General features: G+C 37.9%; 1 protein-coding gene across 1 annotated transcript; it reads right to left on the bottom strand.

Moving 5' to 3' along the window:
• Positions 1–8,281: 8,281 nt before the first annotated feature.
• Positions 8,282–9,235, bottom strand: LOC118854158 (receptor of activated protein C kinase 1-like). Its single transcript, XM_036764496.1, has one exon. It carries the CDS (start codon positions 9,233–9,235, stop codon positions 8,282–8,284), a length of 954 nt encoding a protein of 317 aa, XP_036620391.1.
• Between the last annotated feature and the right edge of the window lie 2,698 nt (positions 9,236–11,933).

Here is an 11,933-nt window from a genome sequence, read left to right as displayed (position 1 = left end):
AGCCCTCATTTCTAAAATATACAGGGAACTGAGCCAAATATATAGGAATACAAGTCGTTCCCCAATTGAGAAATGGTCAAAGGAAATGAACAGGCAGTTTTCAGAGGAAGAAATTAAAGATATCTACAAGAATATGAAAAAATGTTTTAAATCACTACTGATTAGAGAAATGCAAATCAAAACAACTCTTAGATACCACAGCTCTCCTGTCAGGTTGGCTAAAATAACAAAACAGGAAAATGATAAATGCTTGAGAGGATGTGGGAAAATTGAAACATTGTTACATTGCTGGTTGAGTTTTGAACTGATCCAGCCATTTTGGAGAGTAATTTGGAATTATGCCAAAGGGCTATAAAAATGTTCATATCCTTTGACCCAGCAATACCACTTTTAGGGTTGTATCCCAAAGAAATCACACAAGCGGGAAAAGGACCCATATGTAAAAAAATATCTATAGTGGCTCTTTTTGTGGTAGCTAAGAATTTGAAATCAAAGGGATGCCCATCAATTGCGGAATGGCTGAATAAGCTGTGGTATATGAAGGTAATAGAATACTTTTGTGCTATAAGAAATGGGGATCATACAGAATTCATAACAATCTGGAAAAACCTACATGACATAATACTGAGTGAGTAGAGTAGAGCCAGGAGAACATTATACACAAGCACAGATATATGGATTCTGTGAGGACCAACCCTGACAGACTTCGCTGTACTCATCAACACAAGGTACAAAGACAACTCCAAAGGACTCATATTGGAGAATTCTATCTACATCCAGAGAAAGAAGTATGAAGTATGAATGCAGATTGAGGCACACTTCATGCTAGCCTTTTCTCCCCCCCCTTTTTTCTTTTTCTCTCTTTTGTTCTTGTTTTCGGGTTGGTTTTTTTTTTGGGGGGGGGGAGGGTCCTGTTTCTTCTTTTGCATGATTCATTTCATTGATCACAGTTCTTCTCCATAATTTGACTAGTGTGTAAATTAATTCAATGCGAAGTTATATGTGGAAGCTATATGGGATTCCATGCCATCTTGGGTAGGGAGGGGGGAGGGAGGGAAGAAAATCTGAAACTCAAAATTAGGTAGAACCGAGTGTTGTAAACTAAAAATAAAAAAATGCTATAATAAAAAGATAGATTCACCACTTTAAAAAAATAAATAATGATAGGAACTATTTGGTGTGTATTTCATAGAGTTCAAACAAGTAACAAACCTGGAAAGGGGATTGCATTCAGTATATGTAGACGAACATGTTTTTTTTTTTTACCCAAAGCTCAAAGAAATAATATAGCAGCTAAATCCAGGGAGAATTTCCATAAACACTGTACATACCATCTCAAAGTAGGACTTCCTCCTGAATGATAAGGCTTTTATCATTAGTCCAGATGGCCTTGACATCTGCTAGAATAATTAAAATTCTTAAAATAAAATAACATCATTTCATCAGAAGCTGAGCATCTTCCTTGAAGAAAGTTGGTCTGAAAAATATGTTCTAAATGAATGATTGCTTGGGCGTAGCTTTTCTTAAACTTACATTTAAAATCGGTTTTAGTGTGATCATGTTGAAGAGCACCAATGTGAAAGGTGACAGAAAATATATATTATATGTATGTACATATATATATATTTATATATGCATCTGTGTGTATACCTTATCTGTAGTTAAGACAATGATAAGAATAATTTTCATTAAATATTTCTTATTTTTAATGGTACATGGAATTTAAATATTTCTTATTTTTTAATGGGATATGGAATTTTAACCTCTAGATGCTCAACTCAAAGAGAATGCAAGCTGTTTTTTTTCTTTATATAAAGTATAGCAAAACAGTACCAAAAGTTTTGACTGCTAATATAAAACCAAAAACTCATAAAAGTGAAAAATTTCTTAAGATCTCTTATTCTCTTTACATACGTGCATGTTTGTTTGAGAGGTAGAATGACTGAGTGTTGTGTGGGACAGTTGATGAATTAAAATCAAAGGCATTTCAGGTAGAAAGTACAAAGGATTTTATTATGTTCCAGCAGGAAAGGGCAACTTGGGCACCAAGAGCACCCAGGGTCCTCTCGGTGTCAGAGCATGCTGAGCACAGAAAATTCAGGTTATTTTATAGGGCCCTAACCATGATTTCCTCCCCTCTTCTTCCTCTCGGCTCAAAACCGCAAGCCTTGAGGGTACAATCAGGAACATGATAAATCTACCCCAGTGACAATGACAAAGAACAAATGGCTTTATTGTCTTTGACAAGCAGAAGCCAGTTGTTTGATACCTCATCTTCATATCTGTGGCAAATTAGCCTGTCCCACCACCCTTGCTTCTGCAATACATGCCTTCTGTCACCCTTACATTTGTGATGGATATCCCCCAGCACCCTTACATTTGTCTCTCATCGTTCTTACACCTAACTTGTCTTTCTGACCAGGTCTTGCACAGCTACATTGCACCTGGCTTTCCAGCTTTTCAGTCACTTCTTTTTCGGGAGCCTATTGCCCTTGGGTAAATACACAGGATGTGAGCATTCTTACCCTTAGAAGATCTCACGGTTACTGACTTGTCTTTCCATGGTCACTAACTTGTATTGCAGGAAAAAAAAAAACTTAGGTAGAAAGCTGAATTTTAAATTTTATGAGAGGCCTTACTACCTTATTTATTTCACACTGATTTAATTTGTCCCTTTTTCTTATGAGAGGTCTTCACTCATCCCAATCAATGAGATGATGGTTAGCCTCAAGAGTTAGGAAAACCTAGACATGGGTAAGTCCTTCATAGTCTGGCTGTATGACCTGGGCAAGTCATTTAACCTCTAAGGCAACTCTCTAAGATTAAAAATTGCAAAACCAATTTTTATTGGTAGATAAAATATGTCATCAAGAGTTCCTAAACCAATTAAATAAATGATTTACTTCAATTTCAAATAAAACAAAAGCTAATTATGTATTCATATACACTATATGTAGAAAGATAGATATATACATATCTATCTATTTATCTATTATTCTATCTATCTAAATCATACTCCTCTGAAGTAAGGAAGAGTGAAAAATACACTTGTTTCAGAGTTAGGAAACCTAAGTTCCAATCCTTTTTCAACTTATTTAGCTTGTGTGCTTTGGGCAAAGACATCTAACCTCTCTGGGACTGGGTTTGTATCTGGAAAATAATGGGGGGGTAGGGAAAGTGTATATATATATATTTGTGTGTGTATGTGTGTGTGTGTGTTTGTATGATAAAATGATCTTTGAGTTCTCCTAATACTCTAAATCTCTTGTCTTTCCTTCATTCCTCTTGATCATCTTGCCTTTTATATTATCTTCATTTCATTCCCGCTCCAGTTCCAAAATTTAAGGTTTTTTTTTGGTGAAAAATGTTTTAAATGCATTTATATATTTACTTTTAGTTTTCAACATTCACTTTTATAAGACTTTGAGTTCTAAATTTTTCCTTCTTTCTCCTCTCTTCCCTCCCCAAAATGGCAGGCTACCTGATATAGGCTATGCATGTAAAATCATATTAAATATATTACTGCATTAGTCATGTTGCTAAAGAAGAACAAGAAGAAAAGGGAAAAACACAAGAAACAAATAAAAACACAACAAAAACAACAAAGAAAAGAGAAAATAGTATGCTTTGATCTGCATTTAATATCCATAGTTCTTTCTCTGGATGTGGATAGCATTTTCCATCATTAGTCTTTTGGAATTGTCTTAGGTGATTGCACTGCTGAGAAGAGCAGTCTAACAAAGTCAGTCATCATAAAATGTTGCTGCTACTGTGTACAATATTCTCCTGATTCTGCTCAGTTTACTCAGCATCAGTTCAGGAAGTCTTTCCAGGTTTTTTTTTTAAATTCAACTGCTCACCATTTCTTTCATTTCTCTATTTTTTCCTTTTCTTTATTTGTTTTTAGTTTTCAATGTTCACTTTCATAAGATTTTGAGTTCTAAGATTTCTTTCCTTCTCTGCTCTACCCCTTCCCCAAGACTACCTGTCATCTGATATAGACTATACATGTACAATCATATTAGACTAATTTCCATGTCACTCATGTTGTAAAGAAGAATTGGAACCAAAGGGAAAAAACCATGAGAAAGAAGAAGCAAAAAAGAAAGAAAATAGTATGCTTTGATCTTCATTCAGACCCCATAGTTCTTTCTCTGGGTGTGGATAGCATTTTCCAACATGATTTTTTTTTTGGAATTATCTTAGATCACTCTATTGCTGAGAAGAGTTAAGTCTGTCAAAGTTGGTCATCCTAATGTGTTGCTGTTATTCTGCACAATCTTCTCCTGGTTCTGCTCATTGCACTCCTCATCAGTTCATGTAAATCTTTCCAGTTTATTCTGAAGTCAGCCTGCTCATTGTTTCGTATGGAACAACAGTATTCCATTACATTCATATCCCACGACCTGTTCAGCCATTCCCCAATTGATGAACATCCCCTCAATTTTTCAATGCTTGGGCACCACAAAAAGAGCTGCTATAAATATTTTTGAATGTGTGCATCCTTTTTCCCCTTTATAATGAAATTTCGGGATACAGACCTAGAAGTAGTGTGGTTTTAGGTAGATGCTTCTTATAATTTTAAGGAAAACTCCATTGATTCCTATGCTCCCTAGTATTTTAATAAGCATAGGTTCTGCATTCTGTCAAAAGTTTTTTTCAGCATTGATGGAGATAATCATATGATTTCTGTTAATTTTGTTTTTGTATGGTCAATTGTCTTGATAGTTTTCCAAATATTGAACTTGTCCTGCATTCTTGGTGTAAATCCCACCTGGTCATAGTCTATTATCCTCATGATAAGTCACTGTAATCTCTTGGCTAATAGTTTAGTTAGTGTTCTGCCTGGCTCCCAGTCTGGTTGGTCTGGGCATGGACCTCGCTGGGCTCTGCTCCGCTCCCAGCTCTGTGCTATGGTGACCATCCAGGCTGTCCTGGGCTGGAGCCCTGATTCCCTCTGCTATTCTGTGGGTTTTGTAGTTCTAGAATTTGTTTAGAGCCATTTTTAATAGGTGTTTGGAAGGTCCTTAGGGACCCATCTTGGTTCCACCCCCCCCATCCTAAATTTTTAAGGAATTGTTTTCTTCATTTAGCGTTAGTAATTCCTTTTCCATTTGTCTAATTCTTCTTTTTAAGGAGTTCTTCTCTTCATTGATTTTTTGTACCTTGTTTTCCACTTGTCCAATTTATTTTTAAGGAATTATTTTCTTGTCAATTTTTATCCTTCCTTTTCCAAGCTGTTGACTCTGTTTTTCTTACCTCTCATTTCTTTTCTCAATTCTTCTTCTACCTCTTTTATTTGCCTTTTAAAGTAGTTTTTGACCTCTTCCAATAAGGCTTTTTGGGCTTGAGACCATTCATATTCCCCATTCAATTATCAGATAGCAGCATATTGTCAATGTTGTCCTCTTCTGAGATTGTGTTTTGATATGCCCTGTCATTCTAGTGATTCTCAATGGTCAGTGTTTGGTTTTTGCTTCTTCTTCAAGCTTGTTTGCCTATTCCTGGGCTTTTAATGTTGAGGTCACTTGTTGGAGAACAAGGGACACTGTCCCATTCTTCTTGTGCTGTGTTTCAGGTGCTGGCAGCTGGAGGCTGTATGGGTCTGGAAATTGACCTGGTACTGAGCTGGGGTCCTAGTAGTGTTGTCTGAGTGTGCTGAGGCCAAGTGGGATTTTTATGCATTTCCCTGGGGTTATAATGAAGCATGTCAAAGTTTGGCCCTTTGAGGACTCCTGCCTGCCCAGGGTTGCATAGGTGCACATTGTGGTTCTCCAGCTGGATTCTGCCAGTTCATTTGGTTATGCTAAAGCATGTGGGAAATCCTAGTGTTGGCATTTGCCTGCTCCACCACCCTGGGGCTCAGGATGTCCCACTGGTTTGCTGAGGTGGGCCTTGCTGCTGGTTTGTTGGAACTTGGACTGCACTCCCCTTTTACCTGAGTGATAGGGAACTTTTTCCTGATCCTCCAAGTCTCCCAGGCTAAAAGACTGCTCCAGTCCATCTTTCCTCTGGATTTGCTGTTCTGGTATTTTTCCTGAGGTCCTATTTTCTGGTGTTTTTAGGGGTCACTCAGGGAAAATGACAGCAATTTACTGCTTATATTGCCTTCTTGGCTCCCAGAAGACATTTGAGGAGATTTTTAAACCAGTTACTTGACATAACAGTCTGATTCTCTTATACTCTCTTCTAAATGCCTAGTCAAAAGTGGTGGCAAAGTGGGATTTCACCAAGGGTGTCATGTTAAATGTCTAACAACTGTCCCTATGGAAAAAATGTAAACAGACATAATTTAAAGTTTAATTTGCAATATTAACATTTTCTTCATCACTTTCTTAAGCCTAGAGACAACAAAACAATAAATCATGCTCTGGTTTATAGTTCTTATACATTTCTTAGGTGTTAAACTCAAAAAGAAAATTTATCAATTGACTCACCAGATGGTTGGAGATACCTTCTGCATATTCCTGGATCTAACTACTCAACCACCCATGTAGTGCCAATGTGGACTGAAGGGGAAAGTGAGTAGGCCCTTATTTCCTTCTATATGAGACTAACTGGGATGTAAAAAAGGTTTCAACAAATATTGGGGAGTGGGTAAAAACAGTAGGTTATCACATAAAACAAATATCTGTTTAAAACAAAGTAATGTTTAAAAATTACCAAGGGATTCTATGGTCAGTTGGATATCAATAGCCAATGGTTTAAACTCATTTATGCAAAACTCATTTAATGTCTTTCATTTTTAAAAAAAAATTCTTGTGAGAGTTAGAATGCTCCCAGGCATTCTAACAAGGACTCCTGTGCCAATACCTGCATCTCAACAGAACATTTTCAACTTTTTTTGAATCTTAATCCTTCCTCACGGCCCATTCATATTGCTCTATTTCCTTTGCAGTCATGACCAGATCCTTCTACTTTATTCTCATTTTTCTAATAATAATTGGCATTATCTTATCTATCATATTCAGAATGTGTACACACACACACACACACACACACACACACAGATACACACATATAATTTAGGTGCTTCTTAATCTAAATTTTCTGATGAATTAGCTTTGAAATGCTTTCTTTGATTTTATGACCCTTAAAGTTATTGTTTTTAACATATTTCTTTATTTTTTGTTTCATTTGATGTTCACATAATACTGAGAGAAAATGAAGTGCAGTATAGAAAGACTGCTGGATTTGAAGTCAGATGACCTGGATTCAAATGCTGCTCTTTATTACCTGTGTTACTTTGCTAAAATTATTCACTTCCCTTGGATATCAGTGGAACCTATACAGGCACCATGCACTAAGCTGAGTTTGGGAGTCTCCCCTTCTCCATTTAGACCCTGTTGCCCCCACTAATCACAATTTAGGAGGAGGTACACTTTCCTCTTCCTCTTTAGGCCTTTTGGCTTCAGGAATAAAGCTTCATGAACTGGGCTGTTTCTTTGTCCCCTTCTGTTCATGGCACACGTGGTAGAGCCTTCAGACCTGGGAACTAAAGCCGTGGTTACCTTGAAACCAGGATTTCCTGCTAATCATGCTGCTAACCTAATAGTGAAACCTTGAGAAGCAAAGGTGTCAGAACCCGAGTCTGACAAAGGGAGAGTTTGGACATAGAACTTGGTTGGCTATGCCATATATAGGGACTGGAATAAACTGAACCTAAAATCCCTCCCTAGATATGGAGATGGTAGTTGGGTAGTTTCTAGGTGCTAGGTATGTCTGTGTAGTGTGCTTCATTTTGATATATCTTTGAAGTAAATATTTTTTTTTGTAAAAGGTAATCCAACCATTAAGTGGTTAAATGAAATTTGGGTACTAGAGACTCTTAACATTTGAGAATACAGTCAGTGGGGGCTTGAGCTAAAGTCAGATTTTTGACACCTCTCAATAGCCTTAAAGGTCCCAGAGAACCCTGGAGAGAGATAAAATTAAATATATCTCCCCTCCATGCAACAGGGGCTAGGGTAAATATTATTACATTTATGTATCAATGCATATGGTCTATTACAATAGAAAATAAGCTCTTTCAGAACCAGAAGTACATCGCATAAAGCAACAGCAAACTTGGGTAATGATTAACTTTGGTAGACTTATCTCTTCTCAGCAATACAATGATCCAAGACAAATCCAAAATTCTCGTGATGGAAAATGCTAACCACATCCAGAGAAAGAACTAGAGTCTGAATACTATTTTTGCTGGTTTTTGGTTTTCCTTTTTTTTTTTCAAAAGGCAGAAATTAAGGTCTTTATTTGAAAATCTGAGTTATGGTTGACCCCTTTACTGAGTGCCAATGGTCACTTGCCACACTCGTACCAAGTTGTCTATGTATCCAGCAAAGCAAGTCTGGCCATCAGCAGACCAGGCTAAGGAGGTGCACTGGGGAGGCTTGGCGTTTCTGCTGGTGCTGATCACTTCTTGCTTAAGCTCATCCACAATGATTTTGCCCTCTAGGTCCCAGATCTTGATTCTGGGCACAGTGGCAGGACAGAGCCAGTAGCAATTGGGGCTGAAGCAGAGGGCATTGATTATGTCACCACCATCCAGAATATACAGGTGCTTACCCTCGTTGAGGTCCCACAGCATGGCCTGACCATCCTTGCCTCCAGAGGCACAGAGAGAGCCATCAGGAGAAACTGTAACTGTGTTTAGGTAGCCTGTGTGGCCAGTGTGGTTTGTCTTTAGCTTGCAATTGGCCAAGTTCCAGACCTTGACCAGCTTGTCCCAGCCACAGGAGACAATGATGGGGTTGCTGCTGTTGGGTGAAAAATGGATATGAGACACCCATTCTGAGTGGCCCTCATCTTGCACAGTGTATTTACAGAGACCCAGGGTGTTCCACAGCTTGATAGTCTTATCCCGGGAACCAGAGACAATCTGGCGGTTGTCAGAAGAGAAGGCTACACTCAGCACATCCTTGGTGTGACCAACAAAAGGCCTGGTGGTAGTGCCAGTTGTGAGATGCCACAGCCTTAGTGTGCCATCCCAGGGGCTTGAGAGTGTAAACTGGCCATCAGAGGAAATGACCACGTCACTAACAAAATGGGAGTGACCCCTGAGGGCACACGGGAGAATCCCATAGTTTGTTTCATCTCTGGTAAGCTTCCACATGATAATGGTCTTATCTCGGGTGACTGACAGGATGATGTCGGGAAACTGGGGAGTTGTGGTGATCTGGGTCACCCAGCTATTGTGGCCTTTCAGGGTACCCTGAAGGGTCATCTGTTCAGTCATGATAACGAGACCTTGGTGGATCACTCCAGGAGGAAGGGTGGATCCAGATTGCACAGAGAGATACCAACTGGCCCTCCCTTATGTGAGCAGCCCAGCAAGAAAAAAGCTTTGTTTTTCCTTTCATGTGTTTTTTTCCCCCTTTTTTGTTCTTTTACTACATGACTAATGTGGGAATACGTTTAATGATTCCTACATCAGATTGCTTGCTGACTTGGGGAGGGAGGAAGGGAGAAAAATTTGGAACTCAAAAGTTTACACAAATGGATGTAGAAAACTATCTTTGCATGTAATTGGGGAAAAAAATGAAGTGCTATTAGGGAAAAAAGGAAACGAGCTATTTGAAAGAAGGAATTGTTTCTTTTTTTTTCCAGCATCTAGTACAGTGCTTAAGCACATAAAATATACTTAATTAATGCTTGTTTATATTCTGATGGTCCAAAGACAAGGTTTGAGTCCTGGGCTTCCTGATCCTGATGATATCTGTTCCATTGCATGTTTTCTTTCATAAATGCATACAAGGAGGTAGAACATACAGAATGCTTTGTCTTTAAACTCAAATATGACAGTGCATATTGTAATATTCTTTGTAGACCTTGAAATAATTTGCATGTGTTTACACATTTATCTATAGTTATACACAAGCACATATACTTTCAAGGTTTACAAATTATAGGCATTTATTAATCTATTAATAAAATTAGATTATTTTTAAAAATTTAATTTATTTAATATATTTAGTTTTCAGCATTGATTTTCACAAGAGTTTGAATTACGAATTTTCTCCCCCTTTCTGCCCTCCCGCCCACTCGAAGATATCATGTATTCTGGTTGCCCCGTCAGCCCTCCCTTCTGTCACCCCACTCCCCTCCCATCCCCTTTTCCCTTCCTTTCTTGTAGGGAAAGATCAATTTCTACGCCCCATTGTCTGTGTATATTATTTCGTAGTTGTAGGCAAAAACTTTTTGTGTGTGTGTGTGTGTGTTTGAACATCTGTTTTTAAAACTTTGAGTTCCAAATTCTCTCCCCTCTTCCCATCCCACCCACCCTACCTAAGAAAGCAAGCAATTCAACATAGGCCACATGCATATCATTATGTAAAACCCTTCCACAATACTCGTGTGGTGAAAGACTAACTATATTTTGCTCCTTCCTAACCTATTCCCCTTTATTGAATTTTCTCCCTTGACCCTGTCCCTTTTTGAAAGTGTTTGTTTTCGATTACCTCCTACCCCATCTGCCCTCACTTCAATCATCCCCCTTTTTATCGTCTTCCTCCTTCTTTCCTTTGGGGTAAGATAACCAATTGAGTGCGTATGGCATTCCCTCCTCAGGTCAAATCCGATAAGAGCAAGATTCACTCATTCCCCCTCACCTGCCCCCTCTTCTCTTCCTACAGAACTGCTTTTTCTTGCCACTTTTATGCAAGATAATTTACCCCATTCACTCTCTCCCTTTCTCCCTCTCTCAATGTATTCCTCTCTCATCCCTTAATTTGATTTTATTTTTTTAGATATCATCCCTTCATATTCAACTCACCCTGTGACCCTGTGCCCTCTGTGTATATATATATATATATATATATATGTATATATATATAATACATATATATATATACATACATACACACATGTGTATATATATATATATATATATATATATATATATATATATATATGTGTGTGTGTGTGTGTGTGTGTGTGTATGCATATTCCCTTCAGGTACCCTAATACTGAGGTCTCATGGATCATACACATCATCTTTCCATGTAGGAATGGAAACAAAACAGTTCAACTTTAGTAAGTACCTTATGATTTCTGTTTCTTGTTTACCTTTTCAGGCGTCTCTTGATTCTTGTGTTTCAAAGTCAAATTTTCTATTCAGCTCTGGTCTTTTCACTGAGAAAGATTGAAATTCCTCTATTTTATTGAAAGTCCATATTTTGCATTGGAGCATGGTACTCAGTTTTGCTGGGTAGGTGATTCTTGGTTTTAATCCTAGCTCCATTGACCTCCAGAATATCATGTTCCAAGCCCTTCAATCCCTTAGGGTAGAAGCTGCTAGATCTTGTGTTATTCTGATTGGGCTTCCACAATACTCAAATTGTTTCTTTCTGGCTCCTTGCAGTATTTTCTCCTTGATCTGGGAGCTCTGGAATTTGGTGACAATATTCCTAGGAGATTTCTTTTTGGGATCTATTTGAGGAGGCAATCTGTGGATTCTTTCAATTTCTATTTTACTTTCTGGCTCTAGAATGTTAGGGCAGTTCTTCTTGATGATTTCTTGAAAGATGATATTTAGGCTCTTTTTCTGATCATGGCTTTCAGGTAGTCTAATAATTTTTAAATTATCTCTCCTGGATCTATTTTCCAGGTCAGTGGTTTTTTTCCAATGAGATATTCCACATTGTCTTCCACTTTTTTATTCCTTTGCTTCTGTTTTATAATATCTTGATTTCTCATAAAGTCTCTAGCTTCCACTTGTTCCACTCTAATTTTTAAGGTAGTATTTTCTTCAGTGGTCTTTTGGGACCTCCTTTTCCATTTGGCTAATTCTGCTTTTCAAGGCCTTCTTCTCCTCATTGGCTTTTTGGAGCTCTTTTGCCATTTGGGTTAGTTTATTCTTTAAGTTGTAATTTTCTTCAATATTTTTTTCAGTAAATTTTTGGGTCTCCTTTAGCATGTCATTGACTTGTTTTTCA

This window comes from Trichosurus vulpecula, chromosome 6 (assembly GCF_011100635.1).
Source record: "Trichosurus vulpecula isolate mTriVul1 chromosome 6, mTriVul1.pri, whole genome shotgun sequence".
Lineage (NCBI taxonomy): Eukaryota > Metazoa > Chordata > Mammalia > Diprotodontia > Phalangeridae > Trichosurus > Trichosurus vulpecula.
This window is presented reverse-complemented; position numbering and strand designations above follow the sequence as displayed.